The 19,116-nt window shown below is 41.2% G+C and overlaps 1 protein-coding gene across 3 annotated transcripts in view; it reads right to left on the bottom strand.

The window, feature by feature from the left end:
- The window catches only part of gnptab (N-acetylglucosamine-1-phosphate transferase subunits alpha and beta), a 91,497-nt gene that overhangs the window by 59,006 nt on the left and 13,375 nt on the right, over positions 1 to 19,116 (bottom strand). For all 3 annotated transcript variants that reach the window (XM_043708746.2, XM_087996993.1, XM_043708747.2), the window contains 3 exons: positions 16,724 to 16,762; positions 11,809 to 12,014; positions 7,435 to 7,499 (listed from right to left, as the gene is read on the bottom strand). In XM_043708746.2, the coding sequence (XP_043564681.1) occupies positions 7,435 to 7,499; positions 11,809 to 12,014; positions 16,724 to 16,762 (310 nt within the window). The remainder of the gene's footprint in view (positions 1 to 7,434; positions 7,500 to 11,808; positions 12,015 to 16,723; positions 16,763 to 19,116) is intronic.

Below are 19,116 nucleotides of genomic sequence, written 5' to 3'. Positions count from 1 at the left end.
GAGACCCCATTCTGGGGAAAAGCTTCTTGCTATCCACCCCGTCCATACCTCTCACGATGTTGTAGACCTCAATCAGGTCCTCTCTGAACCTCCGTATTTCTAATGAAAATAATCTTAATCTATTTAACCTCTCATCACAGCTTGCGCCCTCCATACCAGGCAACATCCTGGTGAACCTCCTCTGCAGCCTCTCCAAAGCATCCACATCCTTTTGTTAATGTGGCGACCAGAACTGTCCGCAGCATTCCAAATGTGGCCGAACCAAAGTCCTATACAACTGTAACCTGACCTGCCAACTCTTGTACTCAAAACCCTATCAGATGAAGGAAAGCATGCCATATGCCTTCTTGAGCACTATCGACCTGTGTTGTCACGTTCAGGGAACAATGGAGCTGAACACCCAGATCTCTCTGCACATCAATTTTCCCCATGGTCTTTCCATTTACTGTACAGTTTGCTCTTGAAGTGGATCTTCCAAAATGCATCGCCTTGCATTTGCTCAGATTGAACTTCATAAACTTCCATATCTTGTAAAAACCTTTCCACTACCATTTTCACCGTGTTTTTCCTAAAGGCACTGCTTCAGAATATCTTATTAAAATATCCATTATACAGCCATAGAGTTATACAGCATGGAAACCATTTAGCCCAACTTGTCCATGTTTTCTAAACTGAACTTGTCCCATTTGCCTATGTTTGTCCATACTCTTCTAAACTTTTTCTATCCATGTACCTGTCAAAATGTCTGTTAAAATGTTCTAGTTGAACCCGCCTCTACCACTTCCTCTGGCATTCAGGGAAGATACTGATCGCCATCCCTGGAACTAATTAAGGGTTCTACACAATCTATTTAAACTGTTAAACAATTTCTCAAAAGCTGTGTTGGAATTAAAGGCAGAGATTTAATTGATGGTGTTTGCCACTGGCTGACATGTAAGGCAAGTCTGGCAAAATTTCACCACATCTTTGCGTCATCCTGGCCAATAAGATGGCTTTCATATTTTCGCTTGTATTTATCTAATATCCAAGTGACCTGCCATTGGAATCTCATGAGATAGTCATAAAATTCCATTACTGAACTCAGATGGTATTACCAAGCGATGAACCATTGCCTATTCCTCATTAACTGGTTTTTGAGGTGGCCTCCAAGTCCTCATTAATAGTTGTCTTTCAAGTACAAACAGGCCAACAGTGTTTGTTATTGAATTTCTGAGTGGGCTATTTGATTTAACATTTTCAATTAGCTGAATTCCTATTAAAGATGGTGGGTTAAACACATCAGCTTCATTCAATTTACTTTCACTTTTTAAACTTAAATTCTTGAAAATTTATCTAATAATGGAATTTTCAGGTTACCTCCTCTGTCATAGTCTCCTCCTCTTCCTCATCTTGTCAAAAAAAAAATCAGTAAACAATCCAGGATATTTTCAGTCAACATCTGTTTCTTCTGCCTCCAATGGTAGTTCTGGTTTCTTATTGAAGCCAATATTTTGAAACAGACGAGTCATTTATACAGGCATAGTTATACAGCACAGAATCAGGCCATTTGGTCCAATGCGTCCACACCAACCAGATATCCTAATCTATTCCTATTTGTCAGCTTATGGCCCTCTAAACCCTTCCTATTCATGTACCCACCTACATGCCTTTTAAATGTTGTAACTGTACCAAACTTTCACCACTTCCTCTGGCAGTTCATTCCATTCATGCTCCACCCTCTGCGTGAAAACACTGCCTCTCAGGTCTCTTTTCTCATGATAAAATCAATTCCTCCTTTCAGAATCTGCTTCACTATTTCAACTACAACTTCTCTATTTACTAAATAACTTTTTAACCCAACTCTGTATAATAGGACTGGTTGGTAACCTGCATGCATAGCTCCAATTATTATTTCTCCTTCATTAAACTTCTCCCAAAGATAAATTATATCATTGGCCAACATCAGTAATTGAGTTCCTCCAGTGTTTCTCAATATCTTTATTGGTTTACCTGCTTGATTCAAAGCATAATCTCTCCTTTAGAGATAAAATATACTGAACTTCCTATAATTAGATTCCCTTTGCCAATATTTGAAGAAGAATTTTCATGATTGTCCAAAGTCATCTCTCCCTTATCATGCCATTTTAAAGACACATGTTGGCTTTACACAGATCAGACATGTGCTCACTAAATGGTACAGCATCTTGCAATGACAAATGACCAATGGCCCTGCTTCTAAATTCAATTGTCCTATGTTAGTAGGCCATCGATAGACAAATGTAGTTAGAAATTGTTTAAGCTTATATTAATCTCACTTTTAAAAACAACCTTTATTCAATTTTATTTAAAAAGGGGCACAATTTTGGAAAAGGAGTAAGATTTCCAGCGGTGATATATATATATAAATATGGATGCAGGCTTGCTCGCTGAGCCGGAAGGTTCGATTTCAGATATTTTGTCAACATACTGGGTAACATCTTCAGTGAGCCTCCGGATGAAGTACTGGTGGTATGGTCCGCTTTTTATTTATTTGTTTAGGTTTCCTTGCGTTGGTGACGTCATTTCCTGTAGTGATGTCATTTTCTGGTTCTTTTTCTCGGGGGTGGTAAATGGGATCCAAGTCAATGTGTTTGTTGTTAGATTCTCAGTTGGAATGCTATGTTTCTCGGAATTTCGCGCATCTCTCTGTTTGGCTTGTCCTAGGAAGAATGTGTTGTCCCAGTCAAAGTAGTGTCCTTTCTCATCTGTATGTAAGGATACTAGTGAGAGAGGATCATGTCTTTTTGTGGCTAGTTGATATTCATGTATCCTGGTAGCTAGCTTTCTACCTGCTTGTCCAATGCAGTGTTTGTTACAGTTCTTGCAAGGTTAATGACATGATATTATTTTTGCTTGTTGTCTGTATAGGGTCTTTCAAGTTCATTAGCTGCTGTTTTAGTGTATTGGTGGGTTTGTGGGCTACCATGATACCAAGAGGTCTGAGTACTCTGGCAGTCATTTCCGAGATGTCTTTGATGTAAGGGAGAGTGGCTAGAGTTTCTGGACGTGTTTTGTCTGCTTGTTTGGGTTTGTTGCTGAGAAATCAACGGACTGTGTTCATTGGGTACCCATTCTTTTTGAATACACCGTAAAGTGATCTTGTCTGCTCTTCCTAGATGTCACAGTAGAGCGAACAGCCAATGGGGATCTTCAAACCAGCAAAACAGAAAAACATACAGACCAAATACTGAACTACAGAAGCCATCATCCCAACATCCACAAACGAAGCCGCATTTGAACACTATTTTAATGAGTCACCACAAACTGCAGCACAGAGGAACCACGCAGAGCAGAGGAAAATCACCTATACCGTGTATGTAGGTTTGCTCACTGGCGCCAGCTTGTGCTTCCACGAGGAGGTTGAACTGTTCATCAACTTCACCAACACATTCCACCCTGACCTTAAATTCACCTGGACCATCTCTGACACCTTTCTCCCCTTCCTGGACCTCTCCACCTCCATCAATGGTGACCGACTCAACATGGACATTTTCTACAAACCCACCAACTCCCACAGCTACTTGGATTACACTTCCTCTGACTCTGTCTCCTGCAAAAATGCTATCCCCTATTCCCAGTTCCTCAGCCTCAGCCGAATCTGCTCCCAGGAGGACCAGTTCCACCACAGAACACACCAGATGGCCTCCTTCTTTAAAGACCGCAATTTCCCTTCCCACACGATTGAAGATGCCCTCCAACGCATCTCATCCACGTCCCGCACCTCTGCCCTCGAACCCCACCAGTCCAACTGCAACAAAGACAGAACCCCCTACCCCACCCCTACGGTCCTCATCTTCCACCTCATCAACCTCTGTATACATCGCACCATCCGCCAACATTTCCGCCACCTACAAATGGACCCTACCACTAGAGATATATTCCGCCGCCCGCCCCCTCCCCCCTTCGTTTTCTGCCTCAGAACCCTTCAACATCAGGGCATCAATGTGGACTTCAGCTTCCTCATTTCCCCTCCCCCCACCTTACCACAGTTCAAACCTTCCAGCTCAGCACCGTCCTCAGGACCTGTCCCACCTGTGATCTTCCTTCCCACCTATCCGCTCCACCCTCTTCTCCGACCTATTACCTTCACCTCCACCTCCATCCACCTATTGCACTCTCAGCTACATTCCCCCCAGGACCACCCCCCTCCCATTTATTTCTCCACCCCCAAGGCTCCCAACCTCATTCCTGATGAAAGGCTTTGCCTGAAACATCGCTCTTCCTGCTCCTTGGATGCTGCCTGACCTGCTTTTTCAGCACCACTCTAATCTTGACTCCAATCTATAGCATCTGCAGTACCCACTTTCGCCATCATTCTCTAAAAGACAACTGAACTCAATAACAAAACTATAATCATAATTCTTTTCGGGATTAACTACCACTCCCAACTATTTGTCATATCATTCAATCACTTCTATTTTAAGGAATTCATTTAGTAGTTTCTGTATAACATATCATTTAGAGTTGAATTTTTCAAGGACCTTCCTTGGTAATCTGGCTAAAACTTATTGGAGAAAACTGCAGATGCTGGAGATCAGTATCAAAACGTGTGGTGCTGGAAAAGCACAGCCGGTCAGGCAGCATCCGAGGAGCAGGGTTCCTGTTGAAGGGCATATGCTCGAAACAGCGATTCTCGTGCTCCTCGGATGCTACCTCACTGGCTGTATTTTTCTAGCACCACACTTTTCGACTCAAACTTACTGGAGTCCAGTTCAATGCTTCACAATGCTGTAAACTTTAATATGATCTCGGGGGAGGAGAATCAGTTATCAACTTTTCACATCAAATATAAATAAATCAGGTAACAACTTCCTTCTAAGGATCAAGACTTTTAGACAACAATCATGAAGGTTTTTAACCATTCCAAAGACCTCCATATTGATGGATACAATTAAGATCCCTATGACAAGAATAATATAGAACTGATTTTGGGTTTTAATGAGTTTCCAAATACAAACTCAATTTTTTTTTTAAGACACTACAGAATAATGATACCTGATATTCCAAACAGCACAGCATACTCAGTGATGGAAACAGAACACCAACAGAACACACTGGAGAATGTTATCATCTGCAACTGTCTGAGGAAAATGTTTTCCAATATGAACAAATTGAGAGAACATAAAATACAAATAGACTCGATACTTTCATTATGCTTAGGTATATGTGACTACAATAAATCAAAACAAGGGGTAGCACAGTGGCTCATGTAGCAGCATAGTGGCTCTGTGGTCAGCACTGCTGCCTCGCAATGCCAGGGACCTGGGTTCGATTCCAGCCTTGGGCGACTGCCTGTGTGGAGTTTGCACATTCTCCCTATGTCTGTGTGGGTTTCCTCCAGGTGCTCCGGTTTCCTCCCACAGTCCAAAGGATTAGCCATGCTAAATTACCCACAGTGTGCAGTGGGAAATGCAGGGTTACAGGGATAAGGTAAAGGGATGGGATGCTCTACAGAGGGTCAGTGGGCCTGCTTCCAAACTGTAGGGATTCTAAGAGTGTTTTGGCAGCTTTCATAAAAGTATTCACGATAGTATTGTCTCTTCACTGTAGGTGCCAATATAACAAAACCAGGTGTGCCCGCATACAGTTAACCAGAGAAAGGGAAGGTGAGTCTTCTCAATTAGCTACTGTACGTGTACCAGAGGCAAGGCAGCTCCTTCGCTGCTATGGATATTGAATAAAGAACTTTCTATCAATAGATGCTATTTTTCCACAAAACCCACTGCCACCTTGCACTGACTGGTATGCAATGACTCATGAGTATTTGGCTGATGAAAGCAGTGACCTGCAAGAGGAAAACTCAATAGTCTTGGCTTAATAAGATGTTCCAGCTATACCAGGTTTCAACATAGTGTAGTCCAGTGTCTCAAGCTGTAATCAGGGATTGTTCACAAATTATAAATGTCCATTGAGAGAACCCCCTGCATATTTCACTGTGCATGCTTCTCAATGACTGTCTAATTTTGCAGATGCTTTTGTTAGGAATACCTTTATGCACTTACTTCTGCAGATTTCAATGTATGCAATCACTTGAATGGAGGAAGAAAGAGTCACGCATCTAATCTTTTCTATGACACTTACTAAGGAGGCAGCAAATTGTGTGGACCAGAGCAGGATGCTACAAAGGCACATAGAATAATTGTGTTGCCAAAACGGTGATAGATAAGAGATCATGTGGAGAAACTGAAGATAACACACTTTGGATTCAAGGTAGACATATTAGAAGAGGTTGAAAACTGTAGAACATATGCTTCCACATCTATAGTCACTAAAAGATGGTGACAGATGAAAAAAAGATGAAAAAATAGCAGAGGTTGGTATTTGTCTCAAGGGAACTAGAACATAAAGAGTGAGCGTTCAACTCTAAAACAGCCTTGTCCCGATTTTATCTGAACTAATTTGTTAAATTATGAATATTATTCCTGGATAGACACAGGTAAAAGGCACCAGAATGGGAGGTGACAGCTAGTGTTATTATCAACTAAGAGAAAGTGAGGACTGCTGGAGATCAAAGTGTGGTGCTGGAAAAGCACAGCTAGTCAGGCAGCATCTGAGGAGCAGGACAGTTGATGTTTCAGGTATAAGCCCTTGATCAGGATTCCTGTTGAAGGACTTATGCCCAAAACATTGACTGTCCTGTTCCTTGGATGCTGCGTGACAGGCTGTGCTTTTCCAGCAGCACACTCTTCAACTAGTGGTACTATCACCAGACTGTTAATCCAGACACCGAGGTAATGCTCTGGAGAACCATGTTCAAAGCCCACCACAGCAGATGGAGGAATTTGAATTCAAAAATCTGAAATTGAGTCTGATGATGAACATGAATCCATTGTCAATTGTCAGGAATAAAAAACCTATAGCAATCTGTATGACACTAAACGGCCTTCTGGGCAATTAGGGATGGGTAATAAATGCTGGCCTAGCCAGCGACATCCTCATCCAGTGAATGAATAGAATAAAAGTGCTAAATTATGAGGATAGATTTCACAAACAAGGATTATTGGATTTTGAACTCAAAGTTAAAGGACTATCCAATTAAAGTCTCTAAAAAGGTAAAGTGTAGATCCAAAGGAACTGATTCCTCACCAGAGGAAATAATCAGATACAATATTAGCATTAGAGCTAGACTATGTATGAGTGAAATTAAGAAACATTTTTCACACAACGGGTTGTGTAAAACTGGTATTTCCTTACCAAGAGACTGTGGATATTAGGTTAATTACAAGTTGCAAAATGGAGACTGACAGGTTTTTATTCAGGCAAATATATTAAGGATTCAATGCAGTTTAACAATTCTTGGATAATTAGTCAACCGTTAACTGAATCTTTACTTCAGCATTAATGCATTCCTGGCATTTAGTGTATGAATATATGTTTGTTAGTCAATGACAAATTTAAAATAAATCAAAAACTTACCAGATAGCCTCTCCAGCCCAGAAGTTTATCATTTTGCTTTTGTATTGCTGAAAGTGTGTCATCCACTAAAACAAAATATTTCAATGTTACCTTAGATTTACTGATACATTTTAAATCTCCGTGACCCCTTTATCTATGTTAATTCTGAACAAAATGAGTTCTGGATGTATGTTTGCTCCCTGAGCTGAGAGATTCCTTTTTAGATGTGTCGTCACCATACTAGGTAACATCATCAGTGAACCTCAGGATGAAGCACTGGTGATATGACCCCGCTTTTTATTTATGTGTTTAGGTTTCCTTGGGTTGGTGATGTCATTTCCTGCTCTTTTTCTCAGGGGTGGTAAATAGGATCCAAGTCAAATGTGTTTGTTGATAGAGTTCAAAGTTTGTGCGAAGATTTGTAGCTCGGGTGCTCGTTGTTGTGGTTCTGTTCGCCGAGCTGGAAGTTTTTGTTGCAAACGTTTCGTCCCCTGGCTAGGCGACATCATCAGTGCTTGGGAGCCTCCTGCGAAGCGCTTCTTTGATGTTTCCTCCGGTGTTTATAGTGGTCTGTCCCTGCCGCTTCCGGTTGTCAGTTTCAGCTGTCCGCTGTAGTGGTTGGTATATTGGGTCCAGGTCGACGTGTTTGTTGATGGAGTTTGTGGATGAATGCCATGCCTCTAGGAATTCCCTGGCTGTTCTCTGTCTGGCTTGCCCTATGATAGTAGTGTTGTCCCAGTCGAATTCATGTTGCTTGTTGTCTGCGTGTGTGGCTACTAAGGATAGCTGGTCGTGTCGTTTCGTGACTAGTTGATGTTCATGTATGCGGATTGTTAGCTGTCTTCCTGTTTGTCCTATATAGTGTTTTGTGCAGTCCCTGCATGTTATTTTGTACACTACATTAGTTTTGCTCATGTTGGGTATCGGGTCCTTCGTTCTGGTGAGTTGTTGTCTGAGCGTGGCTGTTGGTTTGTGTGCCGTTATGAGTCCTAGGGGTCGCAGTAGTCTGGCTGTCAGTTCTGAGATGCTCCTGATATATGGTAGTGTGGCTAGTCCTTTTGGTTGTGGTATGTCCTCGTTCCGTGGTCTTTCTCTTAGGCATCTGTTGATGAAGTTGCGCGGGTATCTGTTTTTGGCGAATACCTTGTATAGGTGTTCCTCTTCTTCTTTTTGCAGTTCTGGTGTACTGCAGTGTGTTGTGGCCCTTTTGAATAGTGTCCTGATGCAGCTTCGTTTGTGTGTGTTGGGGTGGTTACTTTCATAGTTTAGGACTTGGTCTGTGTGTGGCTTTCCTGTATACCCTTGTAGTGAATTCTCCGTTTGGTGTTCTCTGTACCATCACATCTAGGAATGGGAGTTGGTTGTCCTTTTCTTCTTCTCTCGTGAATCGGATTCCTGTGAGTGTGGTGTTGATGATCCGGTGTGTTTTTTCTATTTCCGTGTTTTTAATGATTACAAACGTGTCATCGACATATCTGACCCAGAGTTTGGGTTGAATTTGTGGTAGGACTGTTTGTTCTAACCTTTGTATAACTGCCTCTGCTATGAGTCCCGAGATTGGTGGTCCCATGGGTGTTCCGTTGATTTGTTCGTATATCTGGTTGTTGAATGTGAAGTGTGTTGTGAGGCACAAGTCCAGTAGTTTAAGTATGCCGTCTTTGTTGATAGGTTCAACGTCCCGTTTTCTGTTCTGTATGTCCAGTAGGTTGGCTATTGTTTCTCTGGCTAGGGTTTTGTCAATCGAAGTGAACAGTGCCGTCACGTCGAATGATATCATGGTTTCTTCCTTGTCTATGTGTATATTTCTGATGATGTCCAAGAATTCCTGTGTTGATTGTATAGAGTGTTTGGATCCGCTGACCAGGTGTTTCAGTTTCTGTTGTAGTTCTTTGGCCAGTTTGTATGATTGTGTCCCTGGTAGTGATACTATGGGTCTGAGTGGGATGTCTGGTTTGTGTACTTTAGGTAATCCATAGAATCTGGGGGTGTTGTTGCTTTCCGGTTTCATTCTTTGTAGGTCAGCTCTGGTTATCTGTCCGTTTTTTTGTAGATTCCTTAGTGTGTTATTTATCCTATTGGTGAGTTGTGGTGTGGGGTCAAATTCCTTCATTTGGTTGGTATTGATATCTGCAAGTAGTTGTTGTGTTTTTTGGATGTAATCTGATTTATCTAGGATGACCGTCATTCTGCCTTTATCTGCTGGTAGTATGATTATGTTCTTATCGTTTCTTAGTGATTTCAGTGCTTCCCTCTCCTTGGTGTTGAGGTTACGTGTTTGTCTTTTCCTTGTTATCAAAGGTACGACAGTTTGTCTCACTGTTTGTTGTGTCTCTTCTGTCAGTCCATTGTTCCTGAGTGTGCATTCTAGTGCTGCTAGGAAGTCTGCTGTCTTGGCGTCACTGTGGTTGTAGTTGAGTCCCTTGGCCAGTATTGTTCTTTCCGTGTCTGTGAGCTGTCTGTGGGAGAGGTTTTTAACCCAGGTGTGTGTTGCAGTGTCCTCTTTGTGTGTTAGTTTGGCCATTTTTTCTTTTAGTGCCGTTTTTTTGCGGTGTGTTGTCCTGTTCTGTCCTATGGTGACAGCCTGTTCTATGGTCCGGGTCCATTCACGATTAGTGGTTTTTGAAATTAATGACTTTTGGTGTTCAATTTCTTGTTTGTACTTGTGGAGTCGGTTGTGCGTGTCTGTGATCATTACCTGGATCATCCTGAATCTGTTCTGCTTGGCTGTTTTCCTGGCTTGTGGGTTGTTGACTGGCGGTCTGTATCTGACACATGGTGGAAGGATTCGATTCTTTCGGCATTCATGTAGGAACCGGAGTTGTTCGTATGTGGGGCTTAGTCGGTTAGCGCAGGATTCCCATTTCCTGGCTTGTCGTAGCGTCTCTCGCCCGTAAGTGTTCAAAGTTTGTGCGAAGATTTGTAGCTCGGGTGCTCATTGTTGTGGTTCTGTTCGCCGAGCTGGAAGTTTTTGTTGCAAACGTTTCGTCCCCTGGCTAGGCGACATCATCAGTGCTTGGGAGCCTCCTGCGAAGCGCTTCTTTGATGTTTCCTCCGGTGTTTATATGGTCTGTCCCTGCCGCTTCCGGTTGTCAGTTTCAGCTGTCCGCTGTAGTGGATGGTATATTGGGTCCAGGTCGACGTGTTTGTTGATGGAGTTTGTGGATGAATGCCATGCCTCTAGGAATTCCCTGGCTGTTCTCTGTCTGGCTTGCCCTATGATAGTAGTGTTGTCCCAGTCGAATTCATGTTGCTTGTTGTCTGCGTGAGTGGCTACTAAGGATAGCTGGTCGTGTCGTTTCGTGACTAGTTGATGTTCATGTATGCAGATTGTTAGCTGTCTTCCTGTTTGTCCTATATAGTGTTTTGTGCAGTCCTTGCATGGTATTTTGTACACTACATTAGTTTTGCTCATGTTGGGTATCGGGTCCTTCGTTCTGGTGAGTTGTTGTCTGAGCGTGGCTGTTGGTTTCAAGCTAAACAAAGACCTGCATGTGAATCCCTAGAAGCATGGCATTCCAACTGGAACTCTATCAACAAATGCATGGACTTGGATCCCATTAACCAACCCCTGAGAAAAAGAATAGGTACTGACATCACCACAGGAAATGACATCACCAACCCAAGGAAACCTAAACATAAATAAAAAGTGGGCCATACCACCAGTGCTTCATCCTGAGGCTCACTGAAGATGTTACCTAGTATGGTGACGAAATGTCTGAAAATGAACCTTCCAGCTCAGCGAGCAAACCTACTTCCAGAACCTCAACCTGAGCTAGAAATCTTCTCAAAACCCGCGAACAAAATGAATATCTATTATGCTACTGTAGAGATATTTTACAGTATGGTAGAGCTGGCTATAGCACTTGCCTGTTTATTAGGAGGTTCATCAAGTTTCACTGACTAAAAAATGCCAGTTTGAAAACAACAACTACAGATCTGCAGGAACTGAATACAGTTCAAACTGGAAACTTGATTACTGCTGTCACATAGTCAATCATACAATGCAAGATTCCACTAAGTTAAATTTAATTACTTATTCAGCTAGCTTTCATTCTGTTGCATAAGGAAAGAATGCTGGCCAGGACTCCAGGAGTATTCGCTCATGTTTGAATATTTCTACGGGCCTTTTTTTTTACAATAAGCAAATGAGTCTTTGGTTTACAATCTCCCACGAAAGTCCAAATGTTCCGCTTCAATCACTGAGCATGTGTCAGTTTCACATCCAGCGTAAAGCAATTCCTCCTGTACGACCCTAAATTTCTTAACCACACATGTACATCCCCTATGCATTTGACTTCAAATTTTTTACCAATGAATTTAGAATTTCAGGTTTTCATCAATTTAAAACAACTTACTACTTAGTTTTACATTCAGCTCAAAATTATTTGCACTTACCTTCTTTTAGATTATCAAACATAATTACAGTAATATTGGACGATGGATTTTTCAGTTTTGGTATTTGCAATACATGTTTCACAGCCTGAAAGAAAGGGTAGAGCAAAGGCAGTTCCTTGATGGTAATATTTGCTGGTAAACTCGGATCCAAAACAATCATTGGCCCCTTCACGCATTGCGATAACAAGCATTCTGGTTGCTTCTCACTGAAATCAACAAAACCTTTGTTAATAGTGTATTGGTGACATTCAAAAATACAAATCAGTAAGACAGACATGTTATGCCATGCTCATTACTCTAGTCTCTTCAGTTCTAGCAAAAATATTTATATTTATTAAATTAGTTTTGAAGTAGGCAAATTTTATTCAAACTTTATCCGAGCAACATTCCTACTTTGGTTAAGTCATTATGACAATGTACTTCAAACATAATTCCAACTCCACCACAGCACCCTGCAGCCTTTCAAATGACAGCAACAATCCTGGTCTGCAACAGAGAACAGTACTTCAACACCCTGCTCAGATAAACCAACTCATTCAAACAGAGGAAAATGTTTACACTCCTAAACAACGCTTCTCTTAAGGATACATTGTTCAGCAGACAACTTGGCCAACACGGAACAGCCACTAACTCTGTTGTAGGGCACTCACTGTAAGCACCATCAAAACCAATGGTGCAAAGATTCCCTACATTGTGGAAGCAGGACATTTGAACCCACACCAACCCAGACCTACCACCACCACCCCCACCCCTCCCCACCATTGTTTACTCCATACCCTCTTCAGCTGCATATAAAACAACATTTTCCTAGTTACCATCAATTCTGAGGAAGGGTCACTTGACCAGAAATGTCAACTGTGATTTCTCTCGCGGATGCTCCCAGACCTGCTGAGCTTTTCCAGCAATTTCTGTTTTTGCTAACCCCTACCCTATTCCTGTAACCCCGCATTTCTAATGGCTAATCCACCTAACCTGCACGTCTTTGGACTGTGGGAGGAAACCGGAGCACCCAGAGGGAACTCACACAGACTCAGGGAGAGCATGCATACTCCAAACAGTCGCCTGAGGCTGGAATCAAACCTAGATGCCTGGCACTGTGAGGCAGCTGTACTCATAGATGAAACAACTCACTCTGCCTCCAAGCGAAGATGACCTTAATTATATTACAAAACATACCCAGTATGCCAAAGACAGAGTCCTCCTCCTTCAACCCTCAGATTGAACAAATATCTCCAGTGCTGCACAAACACCAGATCTCCCAACTCAAAGGCATAAACAGTTGATAATTCAATTAATTCTTGACTTGAGTTTCATCTAAAATGAAGAAGACACCTTCACCTAGCTTTCAGCTAAGGTAAAGTAAAACCACCTTCTCCAAAACCAACTTTCTTTGGAGATCTGCAGAAGATGAAAAGCATAAATCACATTCTTAACGCAATACGCTTTCACAGCCCCTCACTGAAGACATCCTGCTGAACTGCATATTAAAATATTCATTCAATGACAGTTTAAAAATATTTGAAATGTAAAATAACTCTAAACATCCTTTATGAAAATACCAAGAAATGCATTTTTTAAACGAAAATTTTTTTCAAAACGTGCTCAATATAGGTGTTACTGCAACGAAAGGTTCACAGGAATAAAAATTATTTTCTGCAACCAAAAGGCTCCCCACTTTGTAATCTGATAGATTATGAGGGAAATGTTTGGACACATCTATTACAACCAGATCCTGGGCGAGTCTCCCCAATTCAAATGACTCCAGATGAAATACCCCAAACAGTTAAACTCCTGAATGAGAATGGATGAACTGGCTACCTCTCCTTACTCTCCCCCCATCCTCGGGATTGGTTGCAATAATGTTATTTTTAAAAGGGTTTGTTTCTTGTGGATGCCTTTCTCTCAGACCTAAAAACTTTATTTTAAAAGAAGCCAAATTCACCAGGTTTTCTTGAATTAACAAAGAGCAAGTTTATTAATTACACACATTAATTACATCCAGGCATGGATAGAATACATAGACAAGGTCTTTTTTTTGGGTGGGGGGGGGGGGGGGGAGAGGAGAGAGAAAGAGTCCAAAACTAGGAGAGCATAGGTTTAGGTGAGAGGGGAAAGATAAAGAAGGGACCTAAGGGGCAACTTTTTCACACAAAGTGGTGCATGTATGAGCTGCCAGAAGAAGTGGTGGAGGTAGGTACAATTACAGCAATTAAAAGGCATCTGGATGGGTATAAATATTGGAAGGTTTTATAGGGATATGGGCCAAGTGGGACTAGATTAGGTTAGTATATCTGGTTGGCATGAACGAATTGGACCAAAGAGTCTGTTTCTGTGCTTTACAATTCTATGACTCTCAAGAAATAATAATACAACATACATATACAGAATAGAAATAAGGGATGAGACCAAAAAGATAGTTTACAAAAAGATATTTAGATCAGTCTCGCAAAATGCAGATAGTTGAACACTGGGAACAATGTAGTTGACATTACTGATAGAGCTGATGTTGGTAAGGGAACAGCCCAGTATCATGATTCTTATTTTTGCAGACTGAGATTCTGTAATCCGGTGCTCGAATTCTAGGATTCATGGTGAGAAAGCTCTTTGTTGTCCTGTTCACTTTTTAACTAGTTTGCAGCACTCAAACTTAGAGACATTATTTACCTGCAACATAGGGGTAACTACGGGATAATTCTGTGACTGTCATATCACACTAACACTCAAACCCTCATACGAACAAGAGTCTTTAATCCCTCTAGTCCACTTCAGAAGAGTTGAAACTGACTTTTCAACCTGCCCTTGTACATGCCGGAAGGCAAAAACAAATGTGCACAACAAGTGGCTTTCTGCCGAGAGGTGAGATACACCTTGTATCTCTTCTTGTTGAGTTTCTCTCTGTTTGAGGTTTCCCTCACAGTTTCATGCAGGGCTTTGTTAATTACTGAACTTAAATTCGCAATTCTTCTGAGCAGTTCTTTTAAAAGCAATATATTTTGGACTTAAAAGTAAATAATGTCTCTAGCTACTTCAGGGTTCTGATCTATTGTTATTTCAAATGTCCCACAGAATAAAAGTCATGATCATAATCTTCAAAAGCCTGCCATACATATTCATGTAAAAGTCAAAAAGTGTAGCACTGGAAAAGCACAGCAGGTTAGGCAGCATCCAAGGAGGCAAGAGAGTCGATATTTCGGGCATTATGCCCAAAATATCAATTCTCCTGCTCCTCAGATGCTGCCTGACCGGCTGTGCCTTTCCAGCACCACACTTTTCAACTCTGATCTCCAGCATCTGCAGTCCTCACTTTCTCCACATTTGTGTAAAAGTCAGGTTTCCAAGATTAAACTTTGAGCCAAAAAGCAGTGTAGCAATATAGAAATATACAGTAATACTGCCAATGTAATGGTACACATCAGTAATATTTTTGAGGGAATAAAATCCCACCTCTTGTTACATAACCGTTCACATGTAGTGATTTCAGAATTGCCAAATCAGAGACTGACTACTCACTGAAGCATTTCATCATTAAAGTTCTATTTATTAAAAACAGCAGTAATTACCATGGAGACAGATAGTGACTTCTCTATGCAAAACTAAACCAATTTTTCAATTTCAAAAACACATATAAAAGTCATTTAGTCAAATTTGATTATTGGCCACTGAAATGCTGCAAAACTATCAAATTCTGTTGGACATGCAGTGATATCATAGTCTGCTGTCACAGTCCAAAGTTGTTTCTCTTTGTATAGGTAGTACACCATCCATGGCTGACATTGAAACAAAAAAAAAATTTTTGCTGGGGCATCAATGGTTAGCATTGCTGGCTCAAAGCACCAGAGAGCCAGGTTCAATTCCAGCGTGAGTGACTGTGCAAACTCCACTCAGACATTCTCCCAGCATCTTGGGTTTCATTCTGGTGCTTTGGTTTCCTCCCACAATCCAAAGATGTGCAGATTCGTTGGATTCACCATTCTAACTTGCCCTGTAGTGTCCAAGGATGCGCAGGCTAAGAGGATTAGCCGTCGCAGATGCGAGGTAACAGGGATGGGGTTGGGGGCTAGGTTTGGTGGGATGCGGATGCTTGACAGAGAGTTAGCCCAGACTCAATTAGCTGAATGGCTCCATTCCACACAGTAGGAATTCTATCATTTGACATTTTTACTTCTTCCGGGATGTAGGTACAAACAGCTACATCAGAAACAAAATCCATCCTGATGATTTTCACTGATGTACTTTGCAAGTTCATCTTCCAAATTTGTCCATATAATAGGCTTTCTTCTGTTTGCACACTTATCTTCAGACAATGTCCAGCACTTCCTCCAAACTCTAATATGTTTCTAAGATGCCTTGAATACTCTAGCTTCTGCACAATAATTTGTCTACTTTGCAGTTTCAAGGCATTAGATTTGAACTGGGTTGAGGTATCTGTTCGTTCTTGATGTCATGTCATCATATTAGAGGACAGAGACATAGCACACACCAGTGAGGTTGTAGCCTTGGCAATTTGTGTTGAACTGTGCAAACACAAGAAGCTAATAACCATCTTCAATTATATGCTAGTCTATGATTCTGTGAATTAATAGTTTTTCCACCAGGCAAGTTAGATTTTGGGGAGTGAGTAAATGAGCGCGTGCCAAGTCGAAAGAGTTTGGATATTTTGGTCAAAAGTCAAGGGTTGATTTTCTTAAAAATCAGATTACAATAGGTAAAACCAGATCAATTATTATTCTCAGTCAAAGATCAGAATCTATCAAAACTAGTAAATGGCAATCATCATTTAATCAACGAGATTGGCGTCCAAAGTATCCACAGTTTGCTGAAATTACATCGTGCTAAAATACCAACATAATCAGTTATTAAGGAATTAAAAAGGTGTTATTAAAGGTGTTGTGAAATTTAAGATCAAATAACTTACCTTTGCTTAGTGGCTTCTGTGGCATTTCCAAGACTCTCTCTAAAAATAAGGAAGATGGGAATTTGTTAGTAGAAAAAAATTTAAAAATCTATTTCTTCAAACGAATTATGGTAAATGAGACCAGGACCAAATACACACACAAACAGGACCTTAAGCTTCTATTTCAAAAATTCATAAATTATATTTAGATTTACAATTTATGCTATTTTTTTAAAAATAAAATCATTGGATGTGGGGGCCATTAGCTAGGACAGCATTTATTATCCATCCCTAAATGCCCCTAGGTGGTAGTGGTGTGCTGCCTTCTTGAACCACTGAAGTCCAAGTGCTGAAAGTACATGGAGGAAGTTACAGGATTTTTACCCAGCAACGAAGAAGAACTGGCAATATATTTCAAAGACAATACAAGAAGTGGGCTTTGCAGGGAACTTGCAAGTGGCGCTGATCCACATATTTGCTGTACTTGTCCTTCTACATGTGAAAAGGTTGGTGGTATGGAAAGTGTTTTCAGAGGAGCCTTGGTTAGTTGCAGTGCATCTTGTAGATAGTGACAATAGTATGTACAATCAGTGGTGGTTGGAATCAATACTGATGGTTTCAATAGAATGCCAACAAGTGGCTGCTTTGTACGGATGGTGTCCAGCTTCTCATGTGCTGTTAAAACTGCTTTAATTCAGGTAAGTGGAGAGTATGCCCTTATATTCCTGACTTGTGCTTGTAGATGGTAGACAGGCTTTAAGGAGTCAAGTAGCAAGTTACCACTGCAGGTTTCCCAACCTCTGGCCTGCTCTCATAGTATTTACATGACTGGTCAATAGTAACCCTTCATGCTTTTAACAGTGGACCAGTCAGCATTGGAACTGCAAGTAATAGGACAGACAGTATGGAAAGACTCAAAAGTTTAATCAATAACAAAGTGATCATCATCATAGGTATAGAGCCTGTGTGGTAGCATTAGGGAACTACAAAGGAAACAGATTCTTGATGGGAGTTATGTATAGGCCTTCTAGCTGTAGTCAGGATGTAGGGAAAAAAATAAATCAGAACTTAAAAAGGGCATGTAAGAAAGGCACTATTAAAATAATCATGGGCAATTTCAATATGCAGATTGACCTGGAAATTCAGATTGAGAGGGATTTGTGGAATGCTTACGAGATGTTTTTTGGAGCAGCTTGTGGTGGAGCCCACTAGGGAACAGGCAATTCTGGATTTGGTGATGTATAATGAGGCAGACTTGATTAGGAAGTTTAAGGTAAAGGAACCCTTTGGCGGCATAATATGATAGAATTCACCTTGCAGTTTGAGGGGGAGAAGCTGGAATCAGATATAACAATATTACAATTGAGGAAAGGTTACTCCAAAGACACAAGGAAGGAGCTGGCAGAGTTGATTGGAAGGGGACCCTTGCAGAGGAAACACTATAGCAGCAATAGAAATAATTCAGATGGTACAAAAGAAATTCATCCCAGGAAAATGAAACATACTAAGGGGAGGATGAGGCAACCAGATCTGACAATAAAAGTCAGGAACAGCATAAAAGCATACAATGTGGTGAAGATTAGTGGGAGGCCAGAGGATTGGGAAACCTTTAAGAAGGGAGGGAGGCAAAAGATTGGAAATTATAGACAGATTAGTCGGACCTCAGTCATTAGCAAGGTTTTAGAATCCATTATTAAGGGGAGATTGCAGAGTACTTGGAAGAAAATAGTAAATTTGGGATTTAAGTTAGTACGGCTTCATCAACAGGACGTCATGGCTGACAGGTTGAACTCTTTGAGGAGGCAATGAAAAAGTTAGACAAAGGAGAACAAGTGGACACAATCAATTTGGATTTCCAGAAGGCCTTTGACAAGGTGCCATGCAGGAGGCTACTAAATAAGCTCAGAGCCCACTGTGCTAGAGGCAGGTGCTGACATGGACAAAGGATTGGCTGATGGGAGAATGCAGAGAGTGGAGATAAAGCAGTCTTTTTCAGGATGGCAGACAGTGACTAGTGGAATTCTACAGGGATCGTGTCAGGACCGCAACTATTCACGTTATACATTAACAATCTGGACAAAAGAACTGTGTGCACTGTTGCTGAGTTTGCAGATGAAACAAAGAGATAAAAGATACATGGAGGGACAAATAGTGTTGAGGAAGTGGGTTTGGCTGCAGAAGGACTTGGAGAGGCTAGGAGAATGAGTAAAGAAGTGGATGAAGGAATACCATGTGGGAAAATGAGAGATTATGCACTTTGGTAGGAAGAATAGATGCACAAACTATTTTCTAAATAGGGAAAGGCTTTGGAAATCTGAAGCACAAAGGGATTTAGGCACCCTAGTTCAGGATTCTCTTAAGGTTAACATTCAGGTTCAATTGACAATTAGGAAGAGAAATGTAATATTAGCATT

This window comes from Chiloscyllium plagiosum, unplaced genomic scaffold, assembly GCF_037043375.1.
Source record: "Chiloscyllium plagiosum isolate Xiang-an unplaced genomic scaffold, Cpla_swu_hap1 HiC_scaffold_19, whole genome shotgun sequence".
Classification (NCBI taxonomy): Eukaryota; Metazoa; Chordata; class Chondrichthyes; order Orectolobiformes; family Hemiscylliidae; genus Chiloscyllium; species Chiloscyllium plagiosum.
This window is presented reverse-complemented; position numbering and strand designations above follow the sequence as displayed.